At 37.4% G+C, this 18,535-nt stretch overlaps 1 protein-coding gene across 2 annotated transcripts in view; it reads right to left on the bottom strand.

The window, feature by feature from the left end:
- stx8 (syntaxin 8) overlaps positions 1 to 18,245 on the bottom strand; it is a 35,920-nt gene extending 17,675 nt beyond the window's left edge. For both annotated transcript variants that reach the window (XM_067497457.1, XM_067497458.1), the window contains exons 1-6: positions 18,115 to 18,245; positions 17,337 to 17,436; positions 17,144 to 17,238; positions 16,768 to 16,878; positions 13,466 to 13,599; positions 12,407 to 12,499 (exon numbers count right to left, since the gene is read on the bottom strand). In XM_067497457.1, coding sequence (XP_067353558.1) covers positions 12,407 to 12,499; positions 13,466 to 13,599; positions 16,768 to 16,878; positions 17,144 to 17,238; positions 17,337 to 17,436; positions 18,115 to 18,131 — 550 coding nt within the window. In that variant the 5' untranslated portion in view covers positions 18,132 to 18,245. The remainder of the gene's footprint in view (positions 1 to 12,406; positions 12,500 to 13,465; positions 13,600 to 16,767; positions 16,879 to 17,143; positions 17,239 to 17,336; positions 17,437 to 18,114) is intronic.
- Between the last annotated feature and the right edge of the window lie 290 nt (positions 18,246 to 18,535).

Genomic DNA, 18,535 nt, shown 5'->3' with positions numbered 1-18,535 from the left:
GATCTCAAGTTTAAAGTCCTAATTAGTGGGACCTCTGGTAGGGAGGTCTATCAGTAGTTTTAAAACAAGATAACAAGCAGGTTACTTAAACCTTCTCAATCTGACTTCAAACAAAACGTAAGTGTTATGGTGTCTTTTAACATGATCACACTCCATCATAGCAATATAGATTTATAGAGATGCTGAACCGTTGTTTGGAAGCCTCTCCAGATTGCAACACTTTCAGATGGACAGTAACATGTAATATAAGCCTATATAAGTAAAAAGACAATTATTAGCATATTCTAAGTCTGTGGGAAGAGTGGTGGGGTATTGAAAAGGTACATACTTTAGTCAGCACACAAAGCAATTTTTGGTCTATTTTCTACACCTGTACAACAAACAATTATTGTCATTACCACTACTTTACTACTTCATTAATGGTGGTATATTAAATTTCTGTTCCCAATGTGAGTCAGCAAACAAGTGCAGGATAAACATGAAACTCACTACTTCCATTTACTTGCACCCAAAATCTAAAAATAAATACAAATCCAAACCTACTACAGGTTTTACGTAACATATGTAAACCACCATTTTTACTTAACCTGTTACAGCCTTATTATCATGTAAGTTGTCTGAAATATCTAATACCTCATGTTAATATTTTTCTTCTTCCAATAAAAGAAACGTGCAGTACAATCTGAACTTTTTACAAACCACTACAGAAATACTGTACTGAAATACACCAATCCCAATAAAACATTAATTAGAATTAGACACTGACAACAGAAGTGGAAAAACTTGGCATATTAGGGTGGCACATGAGATCTACATAATTGCTAAAAATCTCTAGTATGTGTTGGAGTTAGCATAACTGCACTCTACACATTGAGGCCAGAATAAATGTTTGGCCAGCAGCACGGCTGAAACAACTTCCCATACTGAAAGAAAGCAGCCTCCCACACAGCATGTGGACAGCGTTGCAGGGCACTAACCAGCTAAGAAATATTTTAATTAACATACTGAGAATTATATGCAACACACAAAAATAAATAAATGAATGAATGAATGAATGAATGAATGAATGAATAAGACACAACAGTGCAAATCTCATACTGGTGCTATGTCTGGCTGTGCACTTGCATGCTACAGCCATTCAAACTGCTGTCATGTAATTACCCATCCCTCCCAGTTGTTGAGCAAAAAGGAGTAGGTACTGATTAGTAGGGAAAAGGAAATGCTTTGTCAGAGGAATTAAACAAATTAACAAATCCTGTGTGAGCTCTCTCTTCATCTACTCTAGACATCGATCATTCTCCGATCGTGACACTTGCATCCAATGGGAGAAAAAGCACACAGCCAAGAGACATTTCATTTTGTAGGTGTAAACTGGTGTCTCACCACTGCCTCTACTGCCCACTAGTGGTTACATATAGAAAACATAAGGGAGAAGAAGGAATCTTTATTTTACCTTTCATGAAAATGAATGATGAGATGAGAAAGTATCTTTTAAATGGCAGAGGTCTCAACGCTAGTTTATAATTATTATGAATTGTTCATTATTGCAATAACAATCGGGAAAAGCAGATCTGCAGATAATTCAACTCTAAATCAAAACATGTCTTGAATGAATCCCTGCCAAAGTGTAGTGTTTTCTCTAGCTACTGGCACTTAACAGAAAGTGCTAGAGATTTTTTATTTTTTTTTTAAATCAGTAATGGGGAAATAATAAGTTTTTGTAAAACGTAAATAGTTTTGAAAGCATACCAAACACTTATTTAAATGTTAATTGAATTCCTTTAGGCCAGCAAATAATGTGAGACAACATAATTCAGTCATCAAATGCTGAGTGAACACAACAAAAGAATAAATGCTGGAGAATTCTGGGAAATGTCATTATAGAGACTGTTACTTTATGTTGTCTGGAACACCAACCAAAAACTGGCATATATATCAAGAAACTGATCACAAAATATATTTAAACAAATATGTCTAATTTGTATATTTCCTAAAAATAAATAAATAAATATTAAAAAGAACAATGTGATTTTTGGTCTGTGTGTGTGTTACCTTTAGCCTGAGCAGGAGCTATGTCCACACTTAAAGTGAGGCCTGTCTCAAACGTGTAACATTAGCAGCTTGGAAACAAAACAAGAGGCTGGTATTTAGCCAGGGTGAAACAGATGAGAATGATTAGATAACAGATCAAAAGCCTTTTTAAGGGCATGTGTTTGTTCAAGCAGCACAGTTCTGTGCAGCACTTAAAACACAAAAAGCAGACATCAACATTTTACTTACACACACACACCTCTTCCATTAAGATTAGATTAAGATTAAGCTATGATTAAAACTTTTTTTTTTTTTGGCTATGGGAAGGCTCATCCTCAGACGATCTCTGACTCCACACATGCAAGATTATCTGATAAGATCATCAGATGTAATGGATTGACATGAAGAACAAAACATGACAAATTGCTGCAGCAGGATTAAAGACTTGTAACCGTTTCTGATGTGCAGAGATGAATCAGAGATAAATCTTTTCAGTGTTAGGTGATAGCTATCGTTTAAATTTCCTTCTGTTAAATACCTCTAATGTATAATGCAATAAAAATATAAATGTTGTGTCTACTGTTACTTGGCGTAGATATTTTGGTTCATAATAATAGTTATATGTTACTTGACATATAAGTGACCAGTTTTCACTAAACATGTGCAAACAAATACTCTTTAGTGTTAATGTAATTTGGCTTGGGCTGAGCAAGGTTTGTTATGAATAAACTCATATAAATGCATGTAAGACAGACTGCACAAGATCTTGACTGTAATTATGACAAATTTAATTTAACTTTGTTACCCAGTTGTTTAACACAGCTTTATAAAGGAATCATAGTATTCTATCTTTAAACATCTGCTTAGTCTTTTTTAATCTTTGTGAAATTTTTTCCAATGAGTTAAACTCTCTTTGTTGTCTCATATTTACTTTTAACATTTCTCTTTGTCTCCTTCCCAGTTCCTGAGGTCTTGTTTTGTCCCTCGATCTATCTAACCCCCTCACTTACTGAAAAAAATCTCAGATTCCCTCAACTCATTGTCTTTGCACACTGCATTTGTGAGATTAGCCCACCCTGCTCTCTATTACTCTCAGTTTGTGTGTGAGGTCCTGCACTGACATCTACCGCAAAGTCAATCCCATCTCAGACTGGCCTGCAGCATCTGAGCTCCTCATGCAGCTATAAATATAGACTGCCACTCACAATCTGACATGTGTTGGACATATGGTGTACAATGTCAGTAGAAACACAATGATCTCACACTCAGACAAGGTACTTACACTCTCAAGCACACATACTCATCCCTACATACACACACACACAAAAATGGCCAGCAGATGAAGGTGCGCTCTTCCCCCTGTGCTTAAATGGGAACCACGTGCTGGTTTTGGGTAGAGGCAGACTTAGAAAAGTAAGTCCTTCCACTCATTATGTGGAATGACCCATGCTTCCCTGAGGCTGAGGAGAACGCAAGGCAGCTCTTCACTCGTCGGCCCTTTGAATGTGGCCCTAAACCAGAGCGGTTAGCAATTAAATAAACAGAGGGGGAGATTTGTTCCCGCTGTCACTTGCGTGAGCCAAAAGGAACCTACAGCTCCAAGCCGAGTCAGTCCAAGGTACCATTAAATGGCAGGGAATCCTTTGCCCAGAGCCAAAGGAACTGGCAGCTGAAACTGCAGAGGTTCCCAGCCACCAATACCACCAACACATATAGCTAATGTGCTTCCCCTGGAATATCTGCCTGAAAGAGCTCTCCAGGGAAAAATTACAACATGGTATCAACATCAGTTTGCCATTAAATTGTACACATACCACACACACTAAGTAATTCTCTAAATAAAGACATAGCAGGGCCTTGGCTGTGCAGACAAAATAAATTCAAATCATACTTTCCTTCTTTTGAGCAGGTTATCAAGAATACTCAACAGTGGAGACTGGTGTACTCTCCATATAATAGTATCCATATAATACTTAATATTATTCATTGATGCACTTCATGCAACCTAAAAAAAGCTAGCACTAAAGTTCTTTTAAAGAGTATATCTGTAAGAATTATTTTTTTATTGCAGAGAAGCAGTGAAACAAAACAAGAAGGAATATATATTTATTCCAATATGACTGTACTGTATTACGCCTCAAAGTACCATTGAATTGAAGTACGGCTGCAAATAATCCGAACATGGAGCAAATGTCAGCTCTTATACGTACAATGCTCAATTCCTATTTCACATCCCTGAATGCTTTTAAGGGATGAACAAATGATAATGTAATACACAATGAAAGAGCAAAATATAGGAGATATACAACAATAAAACCATCCATTCCTTCAACCATCCATTATCTTAAATGCTTATCCTGTTTAAGGATCCAATAAACTTATTACATTAATTTCCACAAAAGACAGAATTAAAAAGTACTGCTCAAAGACGTGGTAATAAGACCAAATCTTTTAAAAAAAACCCAGTTAATAGAGTGTTTCCAAGTGTTGTGTCACCTTCTGTTTTAAAGACCATTGTGGGAAAGAACTGGTGAAATCATACCTCCCTACATTTTTTCCTTTCCTTATTAGTGTGTCTTTTAGAGGGATTTTGCACGATTGATAGATTGTGAAAAAGCTTGCAACTGCCAGCATGGTGGCTATGTGTGTTGTGGAGGATGGATGGAGTAGGGAGAAAAGGGAAACAACCTCACCCAGTCTCCCAGATGTCCACTGACGTGCCTGTGTCAGTGGACATCTGGATGTGATCTGGGTTTGCGGATGAGCTGAGCAGGTCTGACCACACCTCGCTCCTGCACTGGACTTCTCTACGTTCCTGTCTAATGGTTGTGTGTGCACGCATGTGAAAGAGTGAAGGTCAGAGGATAAGAAAATGTCAGGAGTTAAAGGAATTCTGAAAAATCTCTCACCTCTGTTAATACCTCTAAATCATACAGTGAGTTGTCACTGTAAAGTTGGATGTAAAGACAGCCAGCTGCATCCTTTGCTTTGCTTTGCTTTGCTATTATTACCTCAGGCTTTACAACAGCTGAATTTGGTGGATGAGGCATAGCCTCAAACAGTTCAGGTGCTTTGAGAAGTCACGTGATTCTCTACATTATTCTCAATACTTTCTTTTAATACACATAGTAAATCCTTTTGTTAAGTTTCTTTTATGGTTCCCTTATTATGTTTTTAATTTTTACCATTTCTCATTTTAGTACAGATGTTACTTACGCTCAATGTGTGAAAGGCCAGCTGGAATGAGGAGAAGCATGATGCCATTTTTTTTTTTTAATATGAAGATAATTAAACGTATAACTGTCTCCTAGTAGACAGTCACAGTGTTGCATTCATTTGTACTCTCCAAAAATGCCACAAACCTTTGTAGGAAGAATGGAAAAAGTTGGCTACATAAAGACGTTTAGAGTCACATCTACTTCAAACTCCATCTGTGCAAACCCATGTCCAATTTATGAGCTGAGAATTAAAAAGTCAGCAAATAAGCTGATTTTACATTGTTTGTTAGGATGTGATGGTGTCAGTGTTGTGCTAAACTGCCAATACTTGATTTGAAGAGACCTAAATGAGAAAATTCACCATTTGATGCAAAATAACCCCCAGAGAGCCCACAAATATGCAGACTCAGGATGATTTGATCTGTTATGCTGTGGCATGTATACACCTTACTATGCTATCATATCCCCTAAACAGGACAGAAAATCACCCAGAAATGAGTCACCATGAAATCCTGATAAACTGTAGATTGTTCTTCTCAATGCAATATTATGAAATGTATTCCATTGTAGTTCTACATCTTCTGAACATTTGCAATTCAATTATTTATATCAGATACAGGTTCTCTTTTGCTATGTAGATGACAGAAAATCAAGCTGTGTTTAAACTATGCAAATGTATACTTCAATGCACAAATTATTTGGGCTCAATACAGATACCAAACCTAAACATGCTTTATTATCAAATCAACTGTAGCAAAGTCACATTTCATTGGGTAATAAAAATATCTGTTATTTTGGTCTTTGATAGCACAGTTTACCATGGCTGACTTGGTTAATATTGGTTTGATGGTACTTAATCTTTTTGCTCACTCTCCCCTTTCACAGGCACACATGAGGTCCTTCTTCCTGTAGTCTGAGAATTTCTGCCACTGGCTTTTTAAGTTGGGGCCTTTCCTGCTAACAACTGTCACCAGCACACATTTTTTCCAGATGGATCGAGATAAATCAAAGCCATAATCTTGCAATAAAGACTGCAGAAACTATGAAGGTAGGAAACCTTCTAGTTTGAAAGCATACATGACAGTATCTAAAACATAAATTGCAAAAGGATAAAGATTTGTTGATTCTTTTTTGTTATAATGCATATACAGAAAACGCACAACAAACTTTGTAAGTAGTTATTTACAATTACAGCCTGCAAATATAACTCTATAGAGCAAACTCTACATTTATCATTAATAACCAATGTTATTATTATAAGTTTTGAATGCCTATGGTTTTCTATACAAACGGAGTGGTACTGTGCGTGTCCTATTTTTGCATAAATCTTACCTAAATTTTTTTTAAATGTTTCTAAAAAACACTCAATTATTGTTTAAACTCATGATGTGGCAATAGCATGTGAACCTCTAGGATCACCTCTTCATTTCAATGAAAACTTAGACAGGTGTTTTAATCAATGGGATGTAGGAGGAAGTCTCACTACTCTAAGTCTCACACACACACACACACACACACTTCATATCTACAGTTTGCTCAAGACCATGTGGATAAACCAGAAGGCTACTGGAAGTATGTTCTAGGGATGGATAGGGCCAAGTTAGAATGAAAAACATTACGTAACACTGCATTCCAACTAGGGCAGCACCATATTAGAAAAATATGTTGTTTTGCAATATTATAATGCCTTAAAGTCTTCTATCAAAAAGGAGTCCTAATGCCTATAACACATGGGGTTACCTTAACAACTGATGCAAGTTATGGCACCAGGCCACTGCAAAAAGCACATAAGGAATCATTCACACAACCTTTTATGTATGAATTTTTCATGTAATCCACCACAAATAAGTCCACAATCAATCAGCCACCAAAAACAGCACAATTGCATAAGTATTACAACACTCAGCACATTAAAAGCCAGTGGAAGCACTTAAAAAGCAAACTTCTATCTTAAACTCCAAAGAAAAACACTGAAAGCAGGAGCGTTAAAAATACAATATTGCAAAGCACAAACAAAAGGTGCAATAAGTTGCACCACAAGACAGCAAATAAGCAAAGCCAAAGTTAATATTATCTGAGTGAGAAGAGGGGCCTTGATTTACTGTTAAAAATAAAAAAAACATTATTGATGAAAGGGCTTCAGATGTTTTCTTAAGTGTTCCGAAATGGTAATTTCTTCACTGTACCTAAACTGGATTAACCATTGCTTGGGGGTGGATGATGTGAATCAAGTGCCTCATGCTAGATCATTCACAGATCAGTGTGACACCAACAGGCCTAATGACATGGATGGATGCTAATATGGATTGATGGAGAAATAAAGACAGATGAAGAAAAATTGTGGCAAAGAAAAAAAAAATTGTGATTTAGGCTTAAGTTCAGATTTTCTCAATTTACTGATTGAGACTAAAGCATTTTATAATGTCTAAGTCTAACTTTATCTGTAATTCATTACAATAATTAAAAAGTCAAACACCAAGTGAACCAATATGGTGGTCACACATTCCAAACTCAACATTCCTCAAATGAAACAACCCCTTTGAACATTACATTGTGACTCTCTTCTTTGGCATGCCGCTTGGAAAACACATACTTTTTATACTTTTAAACAGTGACTCAAACAAGCAATAAATCAATCTACAGCTGTAACCACACTCACTTTCTGTCAAGTGCTATCATTAGTATGGTTTATTTGCTCACTGAATTGTTTCTAAAATCACAACCAAGCAGAGAGCTGTACTCTGAGGGTGAAGCTGATGTCATTCTGCTGCAGCAGTAAGTGCCTCTCTCCTCTCACTTTGTCTGTTTATTTGGAAGTCATTACTGCTGCCCAACTTGGCCCTAGTGATGCAGAATCAAATTAGTGATCAAATTATTAGCCATAAATAAAGTCTAGCATAGGAGCAAAGTCAATTGGGTTTTTTTAGAGGCTTGGTTACAAGAAGAATGGAAACCAGGCTAGTTTACAAAGTGCTACAAACACACTCCCATTTACCAGGGCAGTTTGAATCCATATACATAAAACATAGACAACATTTAATTTGCTAATGTGGGTTAAACAGATTTATAATTTCAATAAAGATTAGTAAACAAAACTGTTATAGATGCTTCATGAAACACTTTGAGAAAATTGATTCTGTAAAAGGCAAAGTTTATCAAATAAGAAAACACCTACAACTGTAAGACAACATTCAGCATAGACATAGCTGCTGCTGAGTCATGCCAGATAATAAGCCTTCTTTTGCTTACAACCAAGTCTTAGACGAACCAAAGTGTACATGCACTCTGACCTGTGGCAATACCTAAAAGAAAACATCTTTTAGATCAATCTAAAATGTGTTCCAGAACATTTCAGTTCAAATCGAGTTACGTTTCTCTACACTGACAAATATAAAAACTTTTTTTTTGTGGTGAAATCTGAGGAGCAATATTTAACTTCTGTTGAACTTCAAACATGCAGAGAACTCATCGCTTGATCTTCACAATCAAAAACTGATTGGTACAATCATTGTGTGTGTGCTGTGGCTCCGCATCTGCCTACATCACGTGGTTTTCTGTCACATCCTCTGTATAGTGAGATACATCAGAAAATGCCAGAGCAGGAGTTCTTACAATACGTTGCATATGTAACAGCAGCAGTATTTCACTGCCCGTCAAATTTAATTCAGAATAAGTCTCAAATGAGACAGCCTCACACTTTTACCATCTCTTTCGAAGCGAGCACTTTTAATAAGGTAGCCACTGGGAAACTACTGCAGCATGTGCCAGACCTTTTTTTGTAACATTTAATGTGGACATAAATCTCCCATATGATTGTGTATCATTTAACTAATTTTAACAGAATAACAATCATAATTGAATCTCTGATTTTGTTATGACTGGCAGCTAAGATTAGAAAACCTTCAATATTTCACAGATTAATGTTACGTGTCGTAAAACACATCTGCTTACTCACTTCAGTCCATTCTGAACCAATTCAGACTGAGCGGGAATTAACTTGGGGCTTTGGGTTCGTCTCAAAACCACTGAAAGAGGGTCATCTTCCTTGCTGACCTCAGCTGGAATTGTTTCTCAAAAAGGAAATGACTACATCCTCCACTGCACTTGGGTCATGAGCTATACTTAAGCAGCCAAACTACAAAGAGCCTAATCTATTTATAGGAAAACACTGTTACAGCACAGTGATCAGGGGGAAAAGGAACCCTACAAGACAGAAAGACAGTCAGACGCCAAGGTTACACGCCAACTGTCAAGATCAACAAGAAGCCTGGCCTTTTCTGTACTCCATAACTTAAATCCATTTTCTCTGCTTCTCCAGAAACATTAAACTATCCTCTTACTTTTTATGTTGTCGATTTGGACATTCGATACAAGAAAGAAATACAGTACCTACAAAGCGCTCTCAAGCAATAATTCAAGTAATTTAAGTACAAATCTAGAAAAAAAACATTGCATTAATCTTTAGTTTTGTGTGCAGAAACCATTAATTAATTGAGCCTTAATTTCTCATATTAAGACAAACTGGATAAACTACCAAAGACAGCCAGAGTGAAGTCTATGTCATGCTCAAATTATATCACACAAAAATGTATTTTGTAATAACAAGGACTGCTGTAGCAACAGCACTGCTACACTGTAACTTGGTATGCCCAAGAGAAATGGGTGAAAAACATTTTGGACCACTTTTTTTGTTTTTGTTTTTTTCCATTTATTTGTAATCACCGTAGTGATTGCAAAATCAATATTTCAATATTTTGTCTGATGCATGTTTGCAGCATTCTGGCCAGATTTCAGTGTGCAATTGAACTGTAAATAAATGGGAAAGCACATTTATGTCAATGACAAACGTTGTCACTGTCACATCTATAAAATGTTGCGTGTTGCTGCAAACAACCTTAAAGGAAGCCTATATTTGGGGACTTTGCTAGCAACTTGTAATTATTTTGAAAGCATTTGAGCACCTAAAGAACCAATAGCAACACATTAGCATACACCCCTATGTTCCAACCTGTCAAACCCATTGGCCCATAGCCAACGATAAGGCAAACAAGATCAGTCCCATAACTCAGTATGAAAGGATACAAGGGAAACAGCAAGAAAGAAGACAGTAGGGAAAAGACAGGGGAAAGGAGAACAGGTGATGTGATGAGAGATAGAGAGGCAGCAAAAGGATAGAAAAACTCTGAAAGGTGACTCACTAGTTTGTTTCAGTGAGCCCTATGAACATAAGCTTGGCTATAAATTGCGAAGAGCGATCTAGAGAAGACTGAAGAACTTGGATTGGCCCATGAAGAAATTTTCTACATTTTATCACCTGTCTGCTTAACCCCAGGGGTTGGTTACAATGCACACATAGTGACTATATTCTGCAAGAAACAATAGCCAGAACACATGGGTATATATTCTTGCAACAGTTTACTGCATACATTATAAGATAGCAATGAATGCTCTGTTGAGGAAAAAAAAAAAAAACACAGGTGGAAATGTGTGGGGGCTTCTACAACTTTGTAAAGTTCCAATTCGAAAACATGGAACTGATTACAATACCTCTGGTTGGTGTAGATATGTTTGGCCATTACAGAAAGGAGTTGAATTCACTTCAAATTTATATTCAAGAGTTGTGCTGGGGCAAAAAAAAAAAAAAAGTGACAGGCAACTGCTTCCAGGGCCAACAATCGTTTGCCTTTTCCTTACTTGCACTGAAACTAGTGTAATTCTCAGCTACAGCTCTCCCATCACACATTCAGGTTCATATTATTGGAAATACTGACATCAAGCTGAAAAAACACTCCAGCCAGAGCATTAGAGCAATGATCCGTCTCTAGTTCAATATGGTAACAGGAGAGCAGGCTAAAACAATCAGCCTTCCTTTCTTTCTTTTTCCTTGTCCCATTGGTGTCAACCACAACCAGCCAAACATCTGCCATTCCGTCCCGGCAGAGGGGAAGGTCATTTATTTCCAAGACGAGATCACTTGGTTATACAACTTTTGGACTTGTTTGGGTACACATGCTCAGACAGGATATTACAAGACAGTACACTGCCTTCTTTTCCCAACTGGAACCTCGTCACCAGAAACAGACAATAACTAATATATGAGACAAATCCAGATGAGGATATAGGCAATTAGACAATCAAAATAATCTTCCAGACTAGAATACTTTTTATTTTTGAAGAATATTCCATTTATTTTTAATGGTTTCCAATTTTAGCAGACTGATTAAGTCTAACGGTCTTTCTGTCCGGGCTTCACCAACTTGTTTTTTACCAACTGTACAACTCAGAATTCCAGTTTCAACTGGCCTAATAATTAGATAAGCGCTGAGACCATGATTTCTTCACTCTAGTTGCAGTTGGGTAACCAAAGAGAGACATAAAAAGTCTACATTTGACCCACTGCTGCAAAACACTGACAACAAAACCAATCCACAATCCTTTATTGATGATGTAGGGTAAAATATCAGTTTTCCTCTTATATCATCAATCAATTTCTGAACAGTGAATTTCCTTTTGCTCCTTGTCAGAAGAAAAGCTGACAGACTAATGTGTGTTCTGGGTTCACTATCAGTGTGAAGATTAGAGACACAATTAAATAAAAAACAAAAACATGTGCACATCCTCTCCGTAAGGTAACACTGTCAGACCATAGCCTATTAACTGCTTCAGTCTTCTGAGAGAAATGCATTAAAGGATCTAATTGTTCAGTGGTTGACAGATGATCGTCCCACAGTCTTACGTCTCAAGTACCAGCAGTCTGAGCAGAAAAATACCCTGGAGTGATGTGTTACATAGTGTATGGCACATTTTAGCTGTGGTGGAAGCTATTTATGGACTGATGACAGACATTATGCTAGAAATAGCTCAAAAACACCATTAGCTTTGAGAAGATCCGATTCCACAAAATATAAATTTCCTCTGAGGAATAAGTAATGGTCAATAGGTAGATATAGCAGTGATGCGAATGTGAGGTCACTTGCTGTAACAATGTTAGTTTGGGGGCGTGTGTGCATGCGTAGATAATAACTACAGTATGTCCGTGTTGTGGTGTCATGGAGTGTCGGTGTCCAAGAAGTTATATGAGGCATTTCATCCCGTTGCAGAACAAGTATGTCTGCTTTCATAAATAAGTACAGACACACATGAACGTTAATCTTTACCGTTTTGTTCATCCAGCTCATTACCGATCTCCTGGCCCATTGTCTTCTGCCGGCTGATGACAGCTGCTAGTGCCTCCAATCCTGCATCCTGGGCTGAGAGAAGAAAAATGCTAAACATAAGAAATCCCAAAAAGAGTGAGAAAAAAAGAGAGCCAACATACTAGACAAAGTAAAATACCTGTTGCAGCCAAAAAAAAGTCCTCTATCAACAGATTCACATTAACAAGATCCAACTTTAAACTTAAAAAATGTAGTCGGGGGGTAAAACAAATAAAGTAACATCACAATTGTTTCTTTAATATGTCAGGTGCAAGAAGGGAGAAATTACAATGAACTATATTGGTGATATAATGACACAACTATTTGCAAAAAAGCAATGACAGGCTGTTGGGGTCTAACTGAGCCACATGTGAGTCGTTCAGTACTTTACTTATTATTATTATTATTATTATTATACTATTACAATTTTGGCTTGCTAAGGTGGAGAGGAAAAATGGAGAGGAAAGGACAGAACAGAAGAGAAGCTCCCTACGTTTCCAAGTTTGACACACACTGTACCACAGGAATTCTTTATGACCGCAGGTTCAGGCACACACCATTACCCAACTCCACCAGAAATTCCTCAGGGGACTACAAAACTTCCATGTGGTTTGGTTTCACCATCTTAACAGGAATCTCTGATCCCAAATTGACAGTAACCAGAGCCGTAATAGACATAGCAATAAAGTGTCACATGGAGTAAGGTGAACTAACGTCTGGCTGTCCAAGTCATGTCAGAGTGAGGAGACATGATAAAGCAGGCATGGGCTTACAATATATGTAGTAGCAAATTGTAACAATCACCTTTAAATATTTTAGCATTGATCAGCATGGCCAACACTACTATAATACAAATCACATTATATCTAGAATACACTTATTTAATAATTGCACATTCCCACCTTATGTGACTGCTTGACTGAAAGTGTAGATATAGAGAGAAACAGACATATAGATCGTTCAGAATAACTAGCACCGTATGTGACAATTGTCTTATCCAAGGTTATCCAAGCACTTTACTTTCAATAATTCGCTGTTGCTGCTGTTTGATCTCCCCGAACGTTAGCCCTCTGGTCTCGTCTGATTCGTCAACCAGCCAGGGGTTGGCTGTAACGCCTCCACTTGCACCTGCTCCTCCAGCCATCAGCTTTGACCTGTAAAACATCATGGTGATAATGTAAAATGTTTCAAAGCAGACGTTCAGTTAAAAATAGTTAACAAAAGAAAAATGTGACAATCATAACAAAAAATGTGGATAATATATTCCTACCAAAAGCAGAACAATAACTTTTAAAGACACAAAGATTAACAGTGCAGTCCAACTTAAAATTAGATTTCAAAAGTACTCTTTTTGTCTGTCAATCATTATTTTAGGTTTGGAATAGAAGTAAAATACACATCTGTACAACTCTTACATGAAACACATCTGTACAGGGCATGTTGCCTTATTCAAAAATAAACCCTTTATTGCAATATAATCCTTCAGATCACAATATTTGTTTACTTATTTTGTCTTTTAAGGTTTTAGAATAGTTGAAAAATAACAGGTTAGCTTGCTGAGTGTGTAAACAGTGCATGTTAATCTGTCAGAGGGCTGTGGACTGCTGGGGAGGTTTTTCTCTGACGAAGTGACAGACCAGAGAGCTCTTGGCACTATACTGTGCTGTGCTAAACACTGCCATGTGGTTTAAAAGCTATTCTTCTCCTAATAACTTAAAGCTGCACCACCCTCCTGGGCTTACTTGTGGTGATGGGCTGAGGGTCTCTGTTTGAGGCTGAATTTTACCATGTCTGCTAGAAGCAAGTCACCTGCTGGCCAAGCCCAGGAAAAGTGAACTGAGTCACATGTTGGTGTATCAGAGACTAAGGACATAATTACACTACTAAACCATATGTGTTTGCTGTCTTTCGGATGTCCAGATATCATAATTATTTCTATCAATGTTACATGTAAAACAAAACATCCAAATTCAAAAGTAAAAGCTTCTTTGGCTTTTATCTTTTTTTTTCGCATGAACAGTGCATAAAACTACTTTTACATCCCGCCAATTAATGTATCTCAAAGTGTGATGTGTATTTTATTCTGCTTTAAATATCATATCAAACGTCTAGATGAGACAAAGCATTCGGTCTACTCTATCTAACATGTTTGATTGAGATTGTGTGCCAGCCCTCCACTTCCTCCACGCAAGCACCCAATGTGTGAAGATCCAATTAACCAGCCAGTGGCACCGCCAAAGTCAGTCAGGCACATACCTTGGCAGTCACAAAGTACTAGACTGCCGCCATCTAGGCCTGAGCACTCAGGTCTTGACTAAGTGACTTAGACAGGTGAGATTTAACTAATTATAACTATGTCCAGGGCACTGAAATGCAAAAGAAAGGTTAGTTAATAACGCTGGAAAGGTAGGTCCAGAAGGCAACAGGTTGAAGTGAGCCCCCAAATCCAGGCACCATGTCCTTCTTGCGACTTAAATGCATTTTTTCAGAGATACTTTAAAGGTCCCTCTGGAACCACAATGCCTTTAGTTCTACCCAAAAATCCCCCCCCCTCTCAGAAAAATGGGGGCTTAGATTATTCAAGCATGGCCAATCCACCCCTTTCTACATTCTGTCCTCAGAGACCACACAGTGGGAATGGGTCCTACCCACAAATCCAAATTACCCACCACATACCACTCTTAACTTTACGTCTTAGTGAACAAATTAAAAACCATACAACCTCATGATTATAGTTTCCAGAGCTAATGTAAAAAAATTAAGATTTTTATTTTTTTTTTTGCACAGCCTTTTCTTTAATTGGGTGTGTGGTCTGTAAAAAGATGAAAGTATAAAAAGATGAAGGCCTTTGCAAAGCACCACAAAGTAGATCAATCCCAAAAACAAAGCTTGTGAAAGATATCAAGAAATGAACTTTCATCGAGATGTGGACCAAACTGATGAAACATGAAACTCTATTTTATTCTACTATCCTCCCATTTAAAAATAATAAGAAGAATGCATGGCCACAAACTATATGTACCCTACTATACTGTGCAGGGATGTTGCTATTAAAGGTTGAGCCTCTACAGTATAAAAAAAAAACACAAAGGTGCTAAAAAAAAATAAACACTCATTGATAAATCAAACATGAGAGCCCAAAGGAAGTTAACAACATCACACCATTTCCTCTTCCTGTCCAAACAAATATCGTCCAGCTGTCACTAGGTCAAACCTTGCACACAGTAATGACCACTTGCTGCCAGAAGCTTTTCAAAGTCATCACACTGATATGACTTCAGATGATGAAGAGGATATCAGCTATGGCATATTGCTTCCTGATTACCTCCACAGGTACCAGAACAAATGCTCAGTCAAGAGTTATAAACCATCAACAACCTCCCCCCCCCATCTCTTCATCATGACACACATTCAGACACAAAGATTTTCCCTCATATCAATGAATGAATGTGTGAATAATGCTGGAGTATGCATGTGCACACGGGCATCCATTTCTGGTGGTGCCAAATGAGTGAGCAACAGTGCAAAGCGAGCAAACCTCTTAGTGAAAAGGAATTAGCTTTTTAGTAAAGCACCTTGTCAAAATGGCAGACAGACTTACTTCCTTCCAGGAGATAGCACAGAGAAAGGTCACAGCACATGGGTCACACCAGATGTGCAAAGACTTTCACAGGAAGTTAGTGATAGGTGACATATCATCAAAGCAGAGACCAGAGTCTATGACCTTCTGGTCAAGGACATAGAAAGGAGATTGAGGATTCATTAATTTTAATTGGGCAACCAATGTTACATATTATAAAAGAATCTTGGAGAGAAATATCCCAAAATGAAAAGTGGCATGTTCTGAGCAGGACGCCTTCTTAGGAATTGCAGGGTGATGCTTGATTAGGCCCTTTTAACACTGAGCAATGCAGACAGAAAGAAAATCAGGGTGAAAAGATTTTCTCGAACTACTTCAGCAAAATATAGTTGTCCTCAGAAAGCACATTCATACTTTAGGCTTAGTAGTTTAGGAAATTACTCTACATTCATATGATGAATGTTCATATGATGAATGTATGCGTCAATAACAGTTCACCAGATGTTTCTGTGAAACAGTCACCGCATCATTACTAGTTTTTAGTATGATTTTAAGTAAAGTCTAAAATTAATCATAAATTCTGTATTTTGAGATTCAACCAAAGCTATTAAAAACATGACCTAATGCTATAATTGCCAAATTATAATTGTGTAATCCTACTCATAAAAGTAAAGAATGCATGTGACTTTTGCTAATGGGAACTTTCTTAAATATACCTCTGACTGAAAATAAAATAACCTGCCTGGAAGGTTGTGGTTCTGTGAGGTCTCCCTTAAAGGTAGCATTCAGATGCTTCTCTCTGGTTAGCAGGTCATCAATGAGGTTCTGCCTCCTGTCAGCCTCTGACTGCATGCTAATGTGGCTTTGTTAAGGTCACGCAAAAAGTCAACATTATTTAACCACTTTAAGTGATACACGACTGATGATGTGAAGGCACTTTCTTGTTGGGTTAGCTTATAATTAATCAGTGAACATAAAAACCTTTCCAATAGGAAACACTCTCATGCCCTCTATAGGAACACAACGGCTACTGCAAGCAAATAAAACCCTCCAGCCCAAAATGTAATCTTAGTCTCATGACTTCCTCTGCCAGCAACATTGTCACATAAAAAGGATACATGCGCCGAGATGATGAAGTCCGCAATAAACCCTCTTTGAGCTGGGCAATATTCTGTTTTAGCTTCTGGAGTGATGCTCGCAGTGTCATGTTAATCTGAAAAGACAGAAGACTTTCAAAACTGACTACCATAGAAACCTATTTCAGGAGAAATTTGTGATTACCCCCCTCTATTTGTGATTGTAACACTTTACCTTGGCAGGGTTTCCCCCTGTCCTCTGCTGCCTGTTCCGTTCATGGATGTTCTCTGCTATTTCCTGTGCCAGTCGGCAAGTGGCATCATAATTCTGTAACCTAAAGGTCAATGAAGCAAACAAACAGTAGTTAGTAGATTTTAACAGGGTTGAGACAAGTGACTTATGTAATTCGTTCAGACTATACATATATTCGTTGTATTAAATATTAATATTAATATATTAATATCACGTTTTCCTGACTAGCTCATAATGTTCACTGTTCAATATTTAATTGATTAGATTATATTGTTGGTCTTTGGTAAGGAAATTTGTTAGGTTTCGTTAAGCACACATGCCATCAAAAAACAGGATTACCCGTCTCCGTCAAATTAGCACTAAACGTAGCGTTTGTGCTGATTTACTTTCAATAAGTAAATCAGATTGACGTTTGACGTAAACATTCCTGCGTTCACATGACAGTTTCTGCGTTGCCTTTTCCTTATTCGACTCTGATCATGTTCGTTTTTCATTCAATAGCAGATGAGTTGAGGACATTGCAGTTTTCATTCGCCCTGGTCTATGACCACCATTCTACATTTCCTGACCTATAAAGAGGATTCTTTTGAGGATTTGCGTTGGCCAAATACAACTTGTTGTTATTTAGCTAGCATAAGCTAACTGTTACAACAGTAGCTAGCAGAATACGAAAACAGTGGCTATGCAGGTTTGTAACATCATCTATAGACGTTAATGGTTGTTGAGCCATTGTATTGTCGTCTCCAAAAGCAATACTTACCAGGGATCCTGAGACATTCTGATAAAAGTTAGCTATGAATAAAAAATCTACTTAGTTTGTAACATCCGACAATACCCCAGCAATTTCGTGTTTGGGTGTGACGTCACTACGGTGTACTGCGAGGAAAAAATGTATTCCAGGGTAGCATTTAATTCTTTCCAAAATTAATTACTGAAAAGGGTTTTATACACGGTTTATTGTTGTCTGCGTATAAATGCTCTGCATACAATAGCCCTACAAAATGCTTTGAACGATTTTGGTTAAAAGGTAAGAATACCTTTGTGAATTACCCACAATTTCCCGTTTTGATATAATATTGGTCACCATACACTGAGTGGTAATAAAGTTGAGTTACATCCCACATCCCAGATACCAACTAGTGCTTGTAGATGTAAATCTTTTTTTACTAAACAGTTGTTGT

This window comes from Channa argus, chromosome 3 (genome assembly GCF_033026475.1).
Source record: "Channa argus isolate prfri chromosome 3, Channa argus male v1.0, whole genome shotgun sequence".
Lineage (NCBI taxonomy): Eukaryota > Metazoa > Chordata > Actinopteri > Anabantiformes > Channidae > Channa > Channa argus.
The sequence above is the reverse complement of the archived record's forward strand: the minus strand, read 5'-3'. Positions and strand labels throughout refer to the sequence as shown.